The sequence below is a fragment of the Tribolium madens genome, unplaced genomic scaffold (assembly GCF_015345945.1).
Source record: "Tribolium madens isolate multiple individuals breed KSU strain unplaced genomic scaffold, Tmad_KSU_1.1 Scaffold_91;HRSCAF=231;Tcas5.2_LG7, whole genome shotgun sequence".
Taxonomy (NCBI): Eukaryota; Metazoa; Arthropoda; class Insecta; order Coleoptera; family Tenebrionidae; genus Tribolium; species Tribolium madens.
The window spans coordinates 11,853,552-11,872,999 of NW_025401063.1; the positions used below are offsets into that span (position 1 = coordinate 11,853,552).

The 19,448-nt window shown below is 31.1% G+C and overlaps 2 protein-coding genes and 1 non-coding gene across 3 annotated transcripts; 1 reads left to right on the plus strand and 2 right to left on the minus strand.

Annotated features, from left to right (window-relative positions):
- Window positions 1–2,099: 2,099 nt before the first annotated feature.
- LOC123011847 (ovochymase-1-like) lies at window positions 2,100–7,134 on the minus strand. The gene is made up of 15 exons (XM_044409497.1): window positions 6,974–7,134; window positions 6,704–6,924; window positions 6,527–6,653; window positions 6,377–6,477; window positions 6,135–6,333; window positions 5,884–6,084; window positions 5,523–5,832; window positions 4,997–5,049; window positions 3,430–3,668; window positions 3,254–3,383; window positions 3,082–3,206; window positions 2,835–3,033; window positions 2,583–2,783; window positions 2,223–2,537; window positions 2,100–2,176 (listed from the first exon to the last, which is right to left on the minus strand). Exons 1-15 carry the CDS (start codon window positions 6,975–6,977, stop codon window positions 2,154–2,156), a joined length of 2,448 nt encoding a protein of 815 aa, XP_044265432.1. The 5' UTR covers window positions 6,978–7,134; the 3' UTR covers window positions 2,100–2,153.
- A 2,710-nt stretch (window positions 7,135–9,844) lies between these two features.
- On the plus strand, window positions 9,845–12,115 carry LOC123011262 (protein Cep89 homolog). Its single transcript, XM_044408621.1, has 6 exons — window positions 9,845–9,894; window positions 10,011–11,098; window positions 11,149–11,329; window positions 11,381–11,548; window positions 11,599–11,830; window positions 11,882–12,115. The coding sequence occupies exons 2-6, from the start codon at window positions 10,027–10,029 to the stop codon at window positions 12,092–12,094; spliced, it is 1,866 nt and encodes a 621-aa protein (XP_044264556.1). The 5' UTR covers window positions 9,845–9,894; window positions 10,011–10,026; the 3' UTR covers window positions 12,095–12,115.
- Window positions 12,116–15,616: 3,501 nt separating this feature from the next.
- On the minus strand, window positions 15,617–15,688 carry Trnam-cau. Its single transcript has one exon. It is a non-coding gene; the product is annotated as a tRNA-Met (tRNA).
- Window positions 15,689–19,448: the final 3,760 nt, after the last annotated feature.

Below are 19,448 nucleotides of genomic sequence, written 5' to 3' on the forward strand. Positions count from 1 at the left end.
TTCAACCAGGTGACTTCAAAAATAATTTAACAAATTGTCTTTTTGTTTTAAAGACAAACAATTTATTAAAGTTGTTAATACATACGAATGGATAAACATAATATAAATTATTACAACAAATTTACGTTTTGTTTTACTTAACTATTAAATGTGTAATAATTTTGGATTTTTATGACTGCTTTAAAGAAAATGTTGCACTTTATTGCTGCATTTTGATATACGATAAATAAATTTAGATTTTGTTTTTCGTTTGTGTTAAAATATTTCTGACCGGAATAATTTAGAGCCGTTTCTGGCTTGGGTCGATTTACGAGGATGTAACCTGAAACGACCGCCTGTAGCTTCGTTCTGAAATATTAAAACATCCGTTTCAGGCTGCACCTGTCCTGCTAGAGAATGGAATTTTACCACTCCCGGAGCGTTCCGGATGTACGCAAAAGCTCTCTCGATGTCTGGGTCCGGGAACACGATTCGTACCGGAATCGACCGCAAAGGCACGACGAGAACAATCAATAATGTATTATTGCACAGGTTCGATCCAGAGCTTAACTCCCGACCTAATTCAGGAAGATAGTTTAGGCAAAGCTCCGGGGTTTGCAAAATCAATAAGAATAAAATAATATATCAAAATTGTAAAAATTTTAACATTTTCACCATCGCATTCAAATGGATTTTTTAAATTCTGACTTGTCCTTTTTCGAAACTACATTTACTTTTGCTTATCCATTGCTCTCAAATCCGGTTCGCAGTTAATAAAAGAGGACAAGCTTTTTTAAATTGGCCCTTTTCTAAAAATTTTGCTTGGTGGTAAATTTTCTTTGTTAAATTAACGAGTATTGACTTTAGTACGAAACCTAAACTTTTTTAATACTCATCTCTGTCACACATTGTATAACTTTTTGTCAAGAACAGCTGTGGGTTTATTCAGCGTTGACTTTAATTAAATGTTTTTTTCTTAGCCAGAGAAATAGGACGTTGGACAAAAATAAAATTAAGATAATATCTCAGATATTTAATTTTTTTAATTCTAATTGTTGATCTGACCTGACCTCAATCAGATGATGCAAGTCAAACAAAAAAAAATAAGTCACATGTAGGGTTTATTTTTAATATCCAACAATTGCTTTTACTGTTCAAACATTTTATATTTTTTACTTTTGCATAAAGCTTTTATATCACTAAAGTTAAACTTTGACCTTTGTATGAGAACGTTACCTTGTGCAAGTTACAGATATCGATTTAGAAAATTTTTATAATGAAACATAAACTTAAAATTTGAACTAAAGTTAAAATATCTACAACATTTTGCTTGATAAAAAGTAAAAGGGAAAGGAAGAAACAACACATTTTATGTTTATTATTAATCTAAAAACATTATTGTAGTCATAGTTAAGAATTTGAAGTAAAAAATTTATTTTGTAGAATTTCTTTCATAGTCAATTTTTTTGTTTTTATTGTAGTTTATTTAATTAAATAGGTCTATACTAATCGGCTAGTTAATTATGTAAACAGAATGCATCGATTGATAACTAAAATAACCTCTTAAAATAATTATTTCTCCATTTCAAGCAAATCATCTAAATTATTCTGACCAACTCTTAAATTTAAGATAGCAATTTGCGTATTATTATTATAAACATTCATATTGCAACATTGATTAAAACTCTCCATTCATCTATCGCCCACGCACTAAAATCCCCAAAACTGTTTGGCATTCCCGAGACGACGTCGCGACGCCCACGACGCAGAATCCGTACACCGATGTGAACGTAGCTGAAGAGCAAAATGAACGTCGAAGAGGCGTCATAGTGACGTCAGAATACGCCTCCATGCGATCGATCGGGAAGGCGATGGTGCAATATGGCGCAGTGGATGGAATAGAGATGGAAATTGGACTTGGGGTTGGAGTTTAAATTTCAAGTGGCATCATTGCAAAGATCAATGTGTAAGTTGTATGGTAGGCAATGGACTTCGGTTTGTTTAAAACTGAAGTTGTCTTGCTTATGTCGACATTTATCTACTAAGTCGACCTATAAACACACGGAATTTTTAACTGGTGGCGCCACCTCTTACAAGCTTATAAAAAACACAAAATTTGCTCTATAACTCTTTATTAAATAGTGTTTATTTTTTTGGTAATTGTTGTACGAGTATTATTTGATACAGTAGAAGGCATCTAAAAATGAAAAATGAGACACAGATTTCAAACTTTACATACATACCTTCAGTAACTGATACAATCCATCTGAGATATGATGTAACTCTTGTATTAACTCCTGGTCTAGAAGTTGCACATCCGATTCCGTAAGAAATAATACCAAGCAGTTGTAATCTTCTTGTATTTGGATCTTGCCAAAGAATAGGTCCTCCAGAATCACTTTGGCAGGCATCTTTATTAGGTGCATACGTACAGATTTGGCGATAGGTCACAGGGTTGTCCGTAATAGTAGCGTTGCATTCTTCTGTAGAAACTACAGTCAAATCGACTTCTTGAAGAGTGTCAGATTTAGGACCAGCGACATCGATGAAACCCCATCCTAATAAACAATTTTTTTTAATCTGAAATCATAAGAAATTTTTACCTAAAGCAATAACAGTTTGGCTGAGAAAAGTGACCGACGTGTATCTAAAAGGCAAACAAACAGGGCCTACGAAAAGACTGAATTCAATCGGTTTTTCAGTTTGCAATACCGCCAAGTCATTAACTTGGGTGTTTTGGTCGTAGTTAGGGTGGGAAATCATATTTGAAATTTTATATACTGCGGCATAAGGTGTATCATCGCCTGTAACAAACCCAAAAGTTGGGAAAACTTTTTAAATGTTGGGAAAACTACCAGAAGTCATATTGTGGTCTCCTACTAGCAAAGCAAAATCTTCGGGTGTTTTACGTAAGATACAGTGCGCAGCAGTTAGGGCGTATCTATCTGAAATAATTGACGCACCACAAAAAGCATCAAAAGTCCATCGGTCTACCATAGCGGCCATTGATGGGTATTCGTTAATACCGGTTTCATGTCCTCCAATAATTCTAGTCTTTGAAGAAGTGTTATTTTGCAATCATTTGCTACAAATAGTTTTTACCCCTTTTTTCCAGCCGCAGTCACATGTGTTGGGTCGTGCCGTTGTTGTAGTAGGAGGTGCTGTTTGCATTGCAGTCAATGAACAAGAAAAACGCCCTACATTAAGAGAATTTGTCAAAAAAAAACCTAAAAATTTTGTTAAATTGACTTTTTTTGAAACTAATGAAACAGACCAACTGCAATAGAGTTATCTTCTGTCAGAATTGTAGTCGCCGTTTTTCCACAATAATTTGTGGTCTGTTTTTGGAAGTTTTCATCTCCGGTTCGGGAAACAGAAAGCCGATTGCTGAAGCAATTGTAAGACTACAAGAAAATTACATCACAAAAAAATTACAAACTAAGGCCTTACAGTTGGTATATCAATATCTTCACAAGTTAAAACTATAACCGTGCCAACAGGACTTTTACCAACCCATCGGCAAGCAATTGGTGGTCCGGAGTAATCTGGATACCCCGGATTATAAATGTAGTAATTTTGGCCCAACTCCATTTCTTGGTAAAAGTCACAATTTGGATCGACAGCCATTGAAATTGCTATCAGAAAGTTGAAAAGGGTGGCAAAACCCATGGCTCGATATAGATTTTTGTCTGAAACATTTTTTTTTACATAGATACATATTTATGCTAGATTTTATTTGTCAAAACTCAAATATTTTCAGTATCAACAGATATGTATGTGATTTCAGTTTTCGTTTAAAACGTTATTTATACAGGCGGAATTATAAAAAACGTACCGAGCCAAAATTCCATTCTTTCAAAGACTTTTTAAGTAAAATTGAATAGTTTTTTGTTATCAGTCGTTTGCTTGCTTTATAGATAAAATGAATAATAATGTTCTATTCTTTTCACACCCTATTTTAGTTTATTTAACTTTTAAATTGTCTAAAAACAAAGTTGGTAATAAATAACAAGTAGTGAGCTTGTTGAAAGACAATTTAATGAGAAATCCAAAAATAATAAAATAAACAAGGTGTTCCATTCAAAAAACTGATATTGATGTCATTTATTCCAAGAAGCAACATTAACTGAGCTTCTATCCTAAAAAATAGATGATGATAAATTGTACAACTTTGTTCTAAAAAGTATTGTGATACCTTTAAAAATAATGGAGTTATGGCTTGGGGCGTTTTTCATAATCCAGCCTGAATAATAACAGACTTTAGGATTCTTAAAAAAAATTAAGTGGATTTAAAATTATCACCTAAGATTTAGATAAAAAGTTATAATCAATATTAAGCCTACAATTAAATAACAAAAGGTTTGCATAAAATTATACTGAGATATTAAAAAAAGGTTTACTTTAAATGTAATACCTATACGTAAAACAGAAATTAAATAAAAGTTGTACTCACACCACATTTTGTATTTACTAACGCAACTATCAACAAAAATACATTATGAGAAAAACATAATTATTGTTATTACAGAGTGATAATACCGTTTTTGCAACGTGAACTAAACGGTAATAAAACTTATATAGCATTTGTTATTTTTGTTATCAGAAAGTCTGATTCTTATCTTTGACAAATAAAACAATTTGGTGGTTTTAAAAGTTTTCTTCTAAACAGGCTTTTCCTTATTAATAAATTGTTCGTTTGGTCATTTTTATTTAACAAATTCTATAAAAATCTAGTGCTTTAAGTATTCAATAATTCTTGTTGCTATTGCTTTTATTGATTTTGCATTATCGGTCGTTGATTTATAGGAGAACAGTTACCAGGATACAAGGAAAAGCAAATTGCAAAATTGAGGAGAAACAATAAAATATATTTTGCTTGTGAGATAATGAGGTACTTTATCAGTAATTGAAGTAGTAATGAAATCTTAGACCTTAGAAGTTGTAAAAAAAAGGAATAAAATTTAAGAGAAAATTGTAGTTTGTAGCAAAATTTTAACAACTTGAATAATAACCATACCTTGCATATTTCGTCTTGTGTAAACAAAAACTTTTGTTTTTGAAAAAAAACCGCTTTAAATACATTGTTCCCCACTTAAAAAATGTAAAAGTTTTAAAAGCTTGCTATTAGGCTGTCATTACAAAATACGTACTTAGTAGAACAGATAGATATCTGTTTTTCTAATCTTGCCTTTTAAAAACAGTATTATTGTTTATTTTGATAGCCATAATGTTTTGTTGTTTTATATTTATTTTCAACGTTGGTTTTCATCGTTAATGTATGAACTTTCTTTATTTTTTATTTTTTGTCTCTTTCATCTTTTTAGGTTTTGTGTATTTCCTTTTTTATGACTTGTATGTACATAAATAGGTAAACATACATACATATACTCATAGATAAGTAAATAAAACAAAAAGTGTATTGTTTGATATTGTTTATTTTACCAAAATGTACATTTGCAACTAAGAAATACAAAAAGCAGCATCTACAACATATTATATAATAGAAAATTACTTCACTAGTTTTAAATAAATTACCGCTGCACACTGAAACAATCCATGACAGAAAAGCTGTAACTCTTGTATTCACAGCTGGTTTTGAAGTTGCACACCCAACTCCGTACGAGATAATCCCAACCAATTCTAATTTGCCACTCTGAGAAACTGAACCTTTCCATAATAGAGGACCCCCAGAATCGCTGAAACATGAATCTTTACCAGGAGTGTAAGTGCAAACCTGAGTTGACCAAATTTCTTCATCTATGCGAGAATCGCAGTAATTGTTATCAACAATCGTCAGATCAACTTTTTGCAAAGCGTCTGCTTTCTGACCGGAAACATCTGTAAAGCCCCAACCTAAAAAAAAAATTGAACCAGTGGCGTTGCAAGTTAGATGTATTTGTATACCTAGAACTGTAACTTCTTGATTAACGAAACTATTACCACCGTAGTAGAAAGGAAGACAAATAGGGTAAACAGCAGCATTTAATTCCATTTTGCGCTCAGTTTTGACGACTCCGATGTCGTTGTGTCTAGACTGAGAGTCGTATGAGGGATGTTGAACGATACTTTGCACACGATACAAAGCCGCATTTGCAGTATCTGATCCTAAAAATATGTACAAAACAATGTTTTTGTATTTCTTTTTAATTATATACCAGTGTTTAGATTATGATCCCCGACCAACAAGGCCAAATTATTAGGTTTATTGTTCAATAGACAGTGAGCTGCAGTTACGGCGTAGTTATCTGTAATTAAAGAAGCACCGCAGAAAGCTTCACTAGTCGAAGGATTAATTAAAGCCGCCATTGAGGGAAATTCATTAACACCAGTTTCTTGTCCACCTACAATTTTAGTCTTTGGCCAAATAAACCAATTTCTATCATTTTTAAATTGTTACTTCTTGTTGCAAACCGCAGGAACATTCAGATTTCGGCAAACGCATCACTGCCAAAGAACAAAGAAATACACCACCTTGACTGTTTTCATTTGAAAATAAACCTAAAATTGTTGGTGGAGTTTTTATTAAATGTATGGAGAAATAAATTACCAACTGATAAAGAATTACTTTGTGTGTAGGTACTGAAAATGTTATTACCACAATAATGTTGACCATCTTCGAAATTTTCATTTCCAGTGAGTGAAAACAAGAGTTTATCATTATGACAGTTGGATGACTGGTTTGAAATTTGATTTTATTTTACTTTTGTAATACAAAAATACTTACAGGAGGTACGTTCATTTCATTACAACTTAAGACAATAACAGTATTTTCAGGGCTTCTAGCTAACCAACGACAAGCCGTTGACGGACCATAATTATTGGGATATTCCTTGTTATAAATAAAATATTCCTGACCTATTTGCATGTCTTGGTAGTAGTCACAATTGGGGTCTATTGAGCTAGCCATAGACTCAGCAATGAAGAGAATTGTAGTTAATAGTAAAACTAATAATAAAAATGTACAATTAATTTTTTAAATAGATTTTCTACTTACACATTTTACTATATCTTTAAAACCAACGTGTTACTACAAAATTGGCTAAATTTGTGCTGCCTTATCGTTAAGACTAGAGACATATTTTATAAATTCATTGTTGTACAAGGTTAGAATTTGCAAAATAACTAATAAATCTTTGTTTTAGTGTTATCAAAAATTTTAAAAATATTTTAAAAATTTCCTTACAAAGTTTCAAACCTTATCTGTGGTAAGTTGCTAAAATTGTCATTAACAATGATTTTTATGCAAAAAATTTTAAATTTATGTTACATATTTTACGTAAGTAAAAAATTATAAAATATAAAATAAGAATCGATAGCGGAAATTATACCAGGTGAATAAAAAGAACGGAACCATCAGTTGCTTAAACTCTATTTTTTTGATTTTTGATTTTAACTCTTTTTTATTTTTGTAAATGGCAACCCACTATATAATCATTTTATTTATGAAGGCTATTATAGTCAGATACCTACATTTTATTTAACTTTTATAGAAAACAAATTAATGTTTATTTTGAGAAAAAATCGTATACTTAACTCAAAAACAAAACAAAATTTTATTTTCAAAATATGATCAAATTTTTTATTGTAGGTACTTTAATTTATATTAATTATAATTTTCTAAAAACACTACTTCCATACTTTTTATTCATCCTGTAGGTATACAAAGTGTTCCACGTAAGACTTTCGAATCTAATATCTTTGTCAAATGATTTTAATGAAATTGAAATGTAAATAACTTAGAAGATGGAAATTCAATTACATAGTATTAAAAAATTACTTCACGAGAAAAAATAATTTTAACACATATTTTTTTCAATTTAAAATTAAGCAAAATTATTTTTATTATAAAAAATAGATCTTGACGCAAAAAATTATTACATCACTCGTTTGAATCAGCAGCAAACGTTGATTATGTTATTAAAATGTTGACCTAATTTTTTAAAGAATTTTATCAAAGTCAACTTTAAAACAATAGTTTAAGGGCTCCAAGTACTATTTTCTACAACTCTGAGAACCTGTGGTACCTAAATTAACTTACAACTTTTAGAACCATTTGATGCACCAATGAGCACTTTTTTTTGTAAGCGGGATTCTTTTTGAAAACATATATTTGCATATAGCAAATGGCGATTAACAATTTCAATTTTAAGTAATTTACCTACTAACTATTGTACATTTTAAATTTCGTTAGAATCCGTTGGCAAATAATAGAGATATTAGATGTGAAACTCTTAGATGGGAAAATGAGACACACTGAAGAAAGAAAAAAATAACCTATGAGATAAAAACTCTATTAATCATTATCAGACTATACTGTCGATACCAAAAATGAAAAACTCCACAAAAGTGAATATATCTTAAGTTTTTTTTTTGAAAAAAAATTAATTAATATTTACTTTAATAACAATAATACCTACGTTAAATAGAGCTTATTCCATATCTGGTGGCGAACTGACAGTGACAGAAAAGATACTTGGAGTGCGCCCACTTGGTTAAGATAAAAAATAGATGGGCGTACTTTTTTTCTTTAAAAATGTTGAAGACAAGGATTGTTATAAATATCATTTTTGAAAATTCTTTTCATGCGTTAACAATTTAATAATTTGTTCATCATTCTTCATCTTATGTACGAGTACCTACTTATTATATTTTTTTAAAGAATAACAGTGGTTTTGAAATATTATTTCATACGACGCTTATGAACAATATTTTTTTTAATAGTAAACATAGTGTCAAAATTTAGTCATTTTTGACAACGTCACTTCGCCACCAGATTTGGAACAAGCTATACCTACTTAACTAATCTCACCGAAATTTAAATTGATATTTTGAGAGAAATAATAATATTCTATGGTTCTGTTTTCGCCAAGCGGTTGCCTGAAATGCAGAGAAACCAACTCTATGTAAAAAATTCTCAAAATAAAAGTCAAACATGTAGAAAAAAAATATTTTACAATAACGCCCAAAGAGCGTCATTGCCCAACTGAGTAGGGTAGTACCGCTCAAGTAAGTAAATTGAAACAAGTTAACTATTAGGTCCTTTAAAATGCACACCAAAAAAGTAAAAAACTAAACTATATTAATAAATAACTCAAGAGAAGATTATATTTCGTTTTAAAAAATAATTTTACTTTGCGATAACAATTTAACATTTTAAACTTTATTTGCAATAATCACAAATACATATATCCATGTGCACGATCAGCCCCTGAACAGCTTGCATGAATCCACTTTCCACAAGAACACCTACACCATAGCGCATTTTTACCAAATTCTTTGCAAAAAAGGCATATTTCAGGCTAAGGGCTAAGCGCAATTGCCTAGTTTGTGTTGAAGTTTTAAAAACACTGACATAACTTCAAAGACGGATATTTATCAAAAATGGTTAATAACGTTGTAATTAACAAGTGTAGATGCAGTATTTCTATTTTTTTAATTAACAAAAAATGTAAAGTGAAGTAATAACAGCAGTACGCAAAACACTTCGGACAACACCACTCGAATATTTCACTGCTGAATAAACTTAGATGGCGGTCCATGAACAAATTCGAATAATACTCAAATAAGTCAAAAATAACATGAGCGCCAATGACCGCTGAGCTCAATTACCCGTCGGTCCCCTAATAAACTATAAATTAAGAATAAAAAATATTGCAAACAAGAGAACATTGCCGCTAGAGCAGCTTATTATTGCCATCTAGTAAAGAACTACTAAACTTAGCACAATTCCCTGTAACGTTGAAATTCAAGCGCGTGTTTTAAATAATTACCATGCCAACTAGACTGACAACAATCTGAAAGTTTGTTTACAAATGTCTACCATCGTGTTACTAATACCCACTTTTAGTGCCTTAAAGGTGTTACTTATTGATCTTTGTGGATTGTTAAGTCAATAGTTGGCAAACAAAATAAACGGTAAGTTGTATATTCTATTTCCATTGAAGAGTATCGATTTTCACGATTGTATGACTCACAATTTTGATGACATGTTTATTACAGACACACTTAGAAAGCTTTGGTTTATTTTTTAGAAAAATGGTCAAATAAATGTCTTTTTTCTTTAACATTAGCACAATGTCGACTGATGTTCCGCCTTTAAAACCACGACGAAAAAAATTAGAAGTTCCAGTACATAAAACACACGATGATTCTAAAATTAATCTTGAAACTAAAAAGACATACAGTGCCAATTTTCATTCTAAAAGGTACAAAAATAGAGAAGATAAGTCACCAAAAGACGTCGATTCGGTGTCGCAGAAAGTCAGTCGGAGATACCTAAGTAAGGAAAATACGCGTCTTGTGAAAGAAAATGAAGAAATCGTTGTGAAGTTTAACGAACTTGAAGAAATGAGCGTGAGGAAGATTCTTAAACTTAAAGAGAAGATTTCAGTATTACAAAACACTAATGACGAATTAAGCAAAGAGAATATCCAACTCAAAGACTACTCTCAAGATCTTTTGACTACTCTTGAAGACTTGAAACTGCAGTTTGAAATTAACAAACATTGTCAAAAATGTGAAGAGTCTAAACAGATTCTTCAAAAAGTAAACGAAGAAAATACGATTTTGAAAACTTCTAAGAAGAATTTAGAGGAAGATCTAAACATGCTCAAAACTGTAGTATACCGACTGAACGTCCAAATGGAACGTTATCAAGAAAAATTAAGGAAACTCAACGTAAAAGTTGCTCAAAACTCTACTCCTCAACACCAAAGTCTTGACAATATTCCAGTAGTCGATGGTCACGACCCTAACATATTTGAGCTGCACAAAGACCATTCCCATACACCCATCTCTTGGGGAAAAGTCAATTCACATACTTTAGGTCCTCTCTTGGACGCCTATCAAGACACAATAACAGAAAAAGATGAAATTATTGAGTCTTACGAAGCAGAAATTTTTGAATTTACCGGAAAACTTAAAGACGTTATTAAGGAAAACGACCTCTTGCATAAAAGTCTCACTGAAGACAACGACTGTAGCAGTAAATTAAAAATTGAACTGGACAGTGTTAAACAGGAATTGAAAGATTTAAGAGATCAGAACGATATTTTAATTAAAAAGTGTGCTCTAAAGCAGGATAAGCTAGAGGAGGTTTTGAAGTGTTACGAATATAAAGGTGAGAGCAATTTTTGAGTTTGTTGTAGGTTTTTAATAACTGAATTTTAGTTGAACAAATGAAGAGAGATTATTCGGTTGTTCATGACCAGTATTGTAAAAGTCGAACCGAAGTTACTGCTCTGAAAGAAAAAAACAAAGCGTTATTGGATGCTCAGGATGAGTTTAAAAATGAGAGGCAAAATTATATTCCATTGTCGGTTCACACCTCAAGTGTGAACGAATGTAAAAAGTACTTTTAGTCAACTTGTCAATTTTAGATTTTGTCTTTGGTTGTTTGCAGGTGGTACGAAGAATTGAAGCATCAGTACGAGCAAGAAAAAATTAAACTTAAAGAAAATATCGAAGTTCAAGCTAAGCAAATTGAAGATTTTGAAAAGAAAATTTCGCAAAACTTGAAGGAAAAGGAGGAGCTTGAGAATATGGTCAAACATTTGGAAAAACAGATAAAGTTGTACTTTAGGGCTATAGACGTCAAAAATACAGCTTTCAAAATTTCAGAAAAGGTGAAGCAAAATATATTGAGTTGGAACATAATTTGAGCGAGGTTCAATTTGCTAAAAGTGCGTGCAAGAAGCAGCTCAATAAAGCTATGAATTTTGCGAAGGATTTAGTGGCCGAGCAGGAAACCCTGCTGAAAGCTCTCAATCAAAGGCAGCAGGAAAATAAAGCTGTGAAAAAAATTGGGTGTGATATTGCCACACGGATGGATACTTTGCGAAATCAATTGAAGGTGTGTTTTAATAAGAACATATTTTTGAACATTTAACATTTTTAGTTTTAGGATGTTCAAAGAGGCGCATGGCAGGAGTTGAGCACTGTTGAGAAACGCATTCAGGATCAGAATGAAGCAATGGAGACAATGAAACAAGAGCACATTGAAGAAATCGACAGGTTGCAAAGGATTATTAAGGAACAGGAGAGTAATATGTTGCTTAAAGATTCCACAACGCTTCCAGTACCTCATTACTTACTTTTTAGGGATAAACATAAATGATGTTTTAAAAATTTTTGTAATTTGTTGGCCTTTTTGTTAATATATTATAACGATTTGGATTTTGTGCATTTTATTAAATTTGCATGACTATTAGACAAGATTGTTGATTAATTACGTAAAATAATAATTGTCAAAATATTTACATAATTATAATAAGAAGTCTTATTAAAATTTATGAGTTTTTAAAAGTTGTAATTTTCTCAAAATTTTTAGGCAAATCAAAATATTTTGGTTAATAATATTGTATAATTAAAATGTTTGAAGGACATTGTTAAAAAGTATGTATTTTATATACTGGCTGTCCCAGGCAGGCTTGGATATAGGAAATTAACATGGGAAATTAGTGAACTGATGGTGTTGTTCTGGTTTCGGTCTAAGAGCCGTCGTCGGTTGGAATTGCTTCCTAACGTTTCGCTAGCACGAGTGGCGAGCTTCTTTAGAGGTCCTTCTATCTCCGTCTCCGATGTTGGACTAGTCCAGTTCATAAACTGGCCGCGCAAACCTTAACCAATTTATCATGGAAAATTAGTTTTTATTTTTTCCGGTTGCAGGAGTAACAGAAATCAAAATCTGATTGATGGAGCATGTAGTGCTCGAAAAGGGCTATCTTATAGACATTTTTATTTTAAGTTTGAATTTGTCAGGTTAGCCTTAATAAGAAACGAACTATCAAGTCATTGTTGCCAAAAGAGAATTTGTCAGAATTTGACTTGATATGTAGTTCGTTTCTTAGTAACGCCAACCCGGCAAATTCAAATTTAGATTTTTCGAAGACCCTTTTCGCCCAAATGGAGTTAATTGGAGAATCAACAAAAATGTCGCTAAGGTAGCTCTTTTCGAGCACTACAAGCTCCATTAATCAGATTTTAATTTTTGTTACTCCTGCAGCTGGAAATAAGTAAAAACTAATTTTCCATGTTAATTTCCTATATCCAAACGTGCCTAGGACAGCCAGTATATTTTAAAAAATAAGTTTCATACTATAAGACCAGTTTTGAAGCACGAATTCAAGTTTAAAAAACTATGAGTGGCGACGTTACGAGTTATTTTAAATAATAAGTGCTTCAAACTCTTATGAAACGGGTTTTTTATACTATTTTTTGTACTTTGCTCTCTTCGTTCTAAAAACCGTTCCTTACTGTTGTAAAAAATCAGTAAAGCAAACCTTTCCACGTAAAGATAGCTATACTCCATTAGTGAAAGGTATGCAATATTGACACAAGTTGCATTAGTTATTGCAATTTTTGCAAAATTTTATAATCATGTTTGTTTTTATAGTTCCGTTTACAGAAATATTTAATTAATTTACGTCGTAAAAAGAAGAAATTACAAGAATTGAAATCAACAACACATTTATTTTTAGATCAATGAAAATAGTTATTTACATTCGTGTGCGGAAACTTACATTTTACAGTGCGAAATGAATTTGAAGCACGACGCGCAGCGTTAACGCACAAGATTTGTATTAAGCTTTTTAGCCGACGTTTAAACAAAAATCCAAAATTACAAAATTCAGAATTAATACAAATAAATACGTTTGACAATAAATATCACAGTGGCTATGCTCTCCAATGTCAAACAATTAAAAAAGTTTTGTTATCGTTGACTTGGTGGTGATTTTATGCTTCAAAATGTCGAGCGATAATAGCCCCATGTGTACCCCACCAGAAATCAGAAGTACTGCAGAAAATGTTACAACCGAGTTATTGCCCGAAAAATCGCGTGTAAGGTATGAAGCCCAGTACAATGTGTTTATAATAATAAAGTGGTGTGAAGAAAAAGGAGTTGAAAAGTTGTGTGTAGAGCGTTTTATTAAAAATGTTATCATCTTACAAACAGTTTTTTTTTTTATAAATGTCTATGAAGATAATTTTGGCTGTGTGGTAAAACTGTCACTTTACACACGTCCGTGCGTAAAATACCCAGGCGACTATAAATACAGTCTTTCAATAGGTGTCAATTGTACGTTAATTTGACATTTACATGTCAGGAGGCCAAAAAAAATATTTCTTTGACTCTAAAGTTCAAATATTGATCATTTATTTTTTTATTATTTTATTTACAGAAGCACTATTTCTTAATCGTGGATTTTAATACAATTAAATACTGTTTGAGATAACCGGTTTAAGTCTCTTTTGAAGGCTTAGTTGGTTAAAGCGCCTGTCTAGTAAACAGGAGATCGGGGGTTCGAATCCCCCCGGGGCCTCAGCCCAATATTTTTATTGCCAATTTAATATCTATAAATTTTAAGCATTTTCAACAGTGACCCACACTTTATAGATTTTGTTCTTTTTTTGTAATTTAATTTTAAAACTTACTATTGAATTATTTGTAATTTTTGGTAGAATATACTAATCAACAATAATTTTCTATTCTTGATTTTCTGTTTATGTATTAAACATAAGCGTCATAATTTTTAAAGAACAGTCTATGATTTAGTCATTTAGTGTATTGTTAGTTGCCAATATAAACATGCTAAATTATTACTTTCTATACATTCAAATTTTCAAGACAAATGTATTAATTACTTTACATTTAAGCACCTAATTTAAGCATGCTCCAAGTCTAAATGTGGAATATTTAAATGGTTTATTTGCCAATTAAATTGCCCAACTTTAGTGTTTGAAATAATAACTTAAACAATGAATAAAAAAGTAAGGATGGTAGCGAGAAAATTTCCGTTTATCTTTGCCGTTTCTGAACCACCTAAATAAAATCTTAACCTTATTTAATATTTGTGAAAAAAATAAAATTGAAGGTTGACAAACAACCACTTAAATTAGCGACATTGTTATTATCTAATATAACACTTTCAGGGCCCCACCTTGTGTGATGATCTAAGTTATGCAAATTTTTTCTTGCAAAATGAAAAGATATTAAATTCTTAAAAAAAAAACATTTGTCATGGTGGCCGGAAATAAATTAAGACGTAAAAAGGTTAATTAATTAGTGTTTTATGCGATAAAGCAAATTTTTCCGCTTGACAATTTTTTAAACACGGAAAACAAAATATTTATGTCTACCGGTGTATACAGGCTGTTTCACGTAATTTTACGAGGCCTGCTCCTGTAAGATGCAATCAATAATACATATTCCGATACGAACTCGATTACAAATTTTGAAAAATTGGATAATCTTTTCTAGTTTGTTCACCCTTTAAAAAATTACAATGTTTTTAGTTAGTTAGTGATTAAGATAGATAAACTGCAATCATATTCATGCCGTCTCTTGATAGAACAAATGATAATTGTTTCTGAAAAACTGCAGCTTATGACTATTAATGAAACAGTGATTAGTTTGACAACTACTGTCATGAGTTTCCAAAAATTAAATAATTAAATGTGTATTTTTTGTATCCAGTGTTCTGTGATTTTTGTATATTTGGGTGCGTACATTAGGCGCAAGCCTCGTAAAGTTATGTGAAACACCCTGTATATTTTTTTTACTTCTTTTATTTGAGGTTAAAAAACTTGGATCTATTATTTTATGTAAATACATTTTTTTCACAAAGAAAAAAGGTTGTAGCAGAGCGTGGTTTCGATCCACGGACCTCTGGGTTATGGGCCCAGCACGCTTCCACTGCGCCACTCTGCTTATGTTTTCAACTTTAACATACTCGCTTTAACACTTAAATATTAGAGAGTTTTTGCAAATCGTTCAAAAATTTTACGTATTATGACAAATGGCTATTGCAAAGAATTAAAAAAATAAGTCGTTTTCGTAAACGAATTGACGGAATATGCATATCGCCCTTGAAAGACATATTAAATGTTAAAAAGTAACCAAAACGTTGACTAACGAATTAAACTAAGCGACTTGCAAAAACTTTGTAATAGTAAAACTGAGTAAAACAAACGCGTTTTAAATTTATTTAAATTTCATTCCCTTTGGGATTCGGTTGAGCGAACGTTTGCAGTCGAGGCGTTAGCGAAACACGAAAAAATCTTTCTGTTTTCAGTGAAATTTACTATTTTTTCTTCAAATGCATAATAGTATATAATTATGTAACAAATGCTATAAACGCCACTTTAGACATGAGTTTTATTAGGCACGATTGAAGCGCAGCGGAGCGAGTGTTTAATAAAACGAATGTCTAGAGAAGTTTATACACGTGTGGCATACCATACTTTTTCTACGACCACCACAAAAAAAATTACTTAAATTTAGAATTTGTTACAGAACTGACAGAAAGTTAACTTCAGCCCGTGACTAATACTACAGTTACTATTAGCAACGTAATTAATATGCATATTAGTCAAGGCCTGTCAAGATGTATACTGTAAAAGGTCACTTGGCGTCATGTAAAACATATACGATAATCCGTGTTTTAGATGTGGAAGTAGAAAAAATGTATTTGATCCTTTTATTAGTGACCACGTTAAACTCACTTTTAGAAATATAATATTGAAATAGGAATGTAATGTTAATACATAACTAAATATTGATTCTCAACTGTAATATTGAATGAATGAACATTTTCAGAGTAATTTATTGTAAACACACTTCATTTCAAAACCCTTGGTAAGCAAATTCAAAGAGTCCTGTCAATAGCGGCTTTTGCAACTTCTGTTACTTCAGGAAGTGTACTAAAAATAAAAATTGTTCGACAATTGTCAGTTCGTGTGCAAACACTGAAATTTAGAAACTGTGCAAAAAATAAAACGAAAAGAAAAGTGTACACAATGCAGTGTATGTTGTACTCAGCTTCGCTTCGTGCCGCAAAATTCGGTCTCGTACCTGAAAAATAATTTGACAGCGCACTTGTATTGAAAATAACTATTTAGATTCACTTTTATAATAAGTACCTCTATATTACACTGATCTAAAACCCCATATCTTTATTAGCCCGCATACGTCTTGGACAGTACGGTCAGTACGGAATGGATGTAATTTTTTAATAAATTTCAACACTCGCTTTCGTGACTTGTATACTTCTCGTCACGATATTTGAACTGTCGTAAATCTTAAGTCGGGTACCCGAATTACTCTTAACAATAGAGACATTTGGGTTGTTGTAAATAATCCAACAGTAAACACCATCTGGGACACCAGATCAGAATGGTCCGGACTTCAATAATTTTTCAATTTGCAATAGTTTTGAATGTTATGTTAAATAAAAGATTTTACAAAATTATAAAAAGAAACAATATGTTGTATTTTAAGAAAATGTACCTACAATAAGAACAATAAAGATATAAACTTTGAAACAATTTTGCGTGAATTAATAAATTAGTTTGTTGAAGTTCACCTGTTCACCACACCTTGTTCCTGTTAACTCTATTATAAATTACAGACACTAAATTAAATCTGAATCGTACCAATAAAAAAGAGATTGCAAATTCTATTTAGCATGAAAATCCCAGGTATTCTAAATGGTGACGTTCTTTGAATAATAATGGCATTATTTAGCATTTTGTGTCAACAATATAATACCAAAACTGTCATGATTCATGAGGTTGTTCTCTTATTAATACTATGAGATTTCAATAATAATATTACAGCTTTTGGGACAAAATGGCAGATAGGGAAGTAATTGTCGCCTCCTACACAGTCACGTAGCACTCGTAACAGGATAACAACTATTCTGAGTCACAAAGGTCCGAGTAATTTGTTATTTCTGGTAATATCTGCTTAATTAGATAAAATTTGAGAGCGAGTAGGAGTCTAACAATAAATTAAAATAATAAATAGCTCATTATAAAACCTGAATCTGTTCTTTAAGAGATAAATTTTTATCTCTATTAATAGCTACGGACAGGTTACAATGACGTAATGAACTGCAAGTTATAATTTACATTTCTACAATGAATTATCATCTTTTGTGGCGGCGAAGCTTTGTCAAATCAGTTAATAAAGTATGTACCTAGTGAAATCATTGTTAAAACGAGAGATGTGTCAATAGAATTAGTTCATAAAGTAATCATGAGAGGAAATGGATCTAGACCACAAGCTGTTATTATTTTTAACGATAAAGTAAGACCTTCCGGGCTTATAAAATAAAATATTTAATTAATTTTTGCTTCAAGAAATAAAAATGACACATTTATTTTTCGACATACTATTAAAACACCGGAAGTTGAAAGTGAATGTTGAATAGATGATTATAATAACTGACTTAATTAATTAAATAATAAAATTATTGCTCATAATAATATGATATGCGTTATAACTCATATGTAATTAAGTCGTTCATTAAAAGATTTTTTCAAGATAAGAGTTGCTTAATCGGAAAAACTCATTTTTAATGTTGTTCAAATCAAATTGATTTTTTGGTATTAAATAGACTAATGAATCTGTCTCCAAAGATGAAAACTATTGATTCTGCCTGTGAGATTTACTCATGAAACTTATATATGCACTTTTTTTGTTTTTTCTTTTTTCTTTGAGAGTTGATTAAATAACGAATTAGAGCAGCCACTTTTTTGAAACAGTAGGTCAAGAAATTAATTAAAAATGTATGACAAAAAGTTCAATGGACCTCACCCTTTGCTTTCATCAAATTTTAACTGTAATGTGCTGTTTGGACTTCGTTTTAAAATTACAGATTTGGATAGTGTCATTACAGTTTTTAATACAATACAATACAATTTTATATTCTCTATGTTATTTTTAAAAGAAGGTTTTAACTTGGAAGAAATAAAAGACAATAATTGTGAGTTTGTAAGCATCGCGTTATAAATTCTCTTGGATCGATAACGGACGCCAAGTCGGCCAGTGGGTAAACAGTTAACAGTGCCTAAGGTCTCCCAACATAATATTCTATCACCTATAATGAACAAGCAAGCAGCTTCGCTTTATAACACTGTGAAATATTAAAAAGTTTGCTTTTCCATGAGTAAGATTCTTTCGAATAAAAAGCTGGTTAAATTAATGATTAACGTTAATAAGGTAGTTTTTGAGTTGGTTTTGTTTGTAAAAAAACATAAAAAAATCGGAATCTAAATTCAAAAAAGCTCAGGCATTACAATACATATTTATGTAACTGTTTATTCAAGTACCTTTATTAATTTTGCAAATGTTAGTAACATTAGTAGCTAAGCCATAATAAAATATGCAAGTTTGTTAACACTGCTTTTTCTTAATAAACAATAAACTGACCCAACAAGGTAGAAGAAAATGAGAATTTTGCTTTTGTTGAAATTTTGAAATGTAGGATATAAAATACATAATCCAACCCTAAATTTTTGAGTAAATCATATGTGAAATTCCAAATTATAAAAAACATAGGTTGTTAATTTTAGTATAGGTACTGGGTGAATAAAAAGTATGGAACCAAGCATTTTTTGCCAAAATTAATTACTTTATAAAAAAAAAATTATTTGTAGAGTGTAAAGTATGTACTATAAAAATGTAT

What these genes read in the sequence shown, in the direction of transcription:
- LOC123011847 (XM_044409497.1), bottom strand. An exon ending in TCAAGAAGTTACAGTTCTAG is followed by an intron (nt 5,833 to 5,883) that starts GTATACAAATAC and finishes TTTTTTTTTTAG; the next exon opens with GTTGGGGCTTTACAGATGTT. An exon ending in GATTGTATCAGTTACTGAAG is followed by an intron (nt 2,177 to 2,222) that starts GTATGTATGTAA and finishes TTTCATTTTTAG; the next exon opens with ATGCCTTCTACTGTATCAAA.
- LOC123011262 (XM_044408621.1), top strand. Translation starts at nt 10,027, where the DNA reads ATGTCTTTTTTCTTTAACATTAGCACAATGTCGACTGATGTTCCGCCT. An exon ending in GAAGTGTTACGAATATAAAG is followed by an intron (nt 11,099 to 11,148) that starts GTGAGAGCAATT and finishes ACTGAATTTTAG; the next exon opens with TTGAACAAATGAAGAGAGAT. An exon ending in CATTTGGAAAAACAGATAAA is followed by an intron (nt 11,549 to 11,598) that starts GTTGTACTTTAG and finishes TCAAAATTTCAG; the next exon opens with AAAAGGTGAAGCAAAATATA.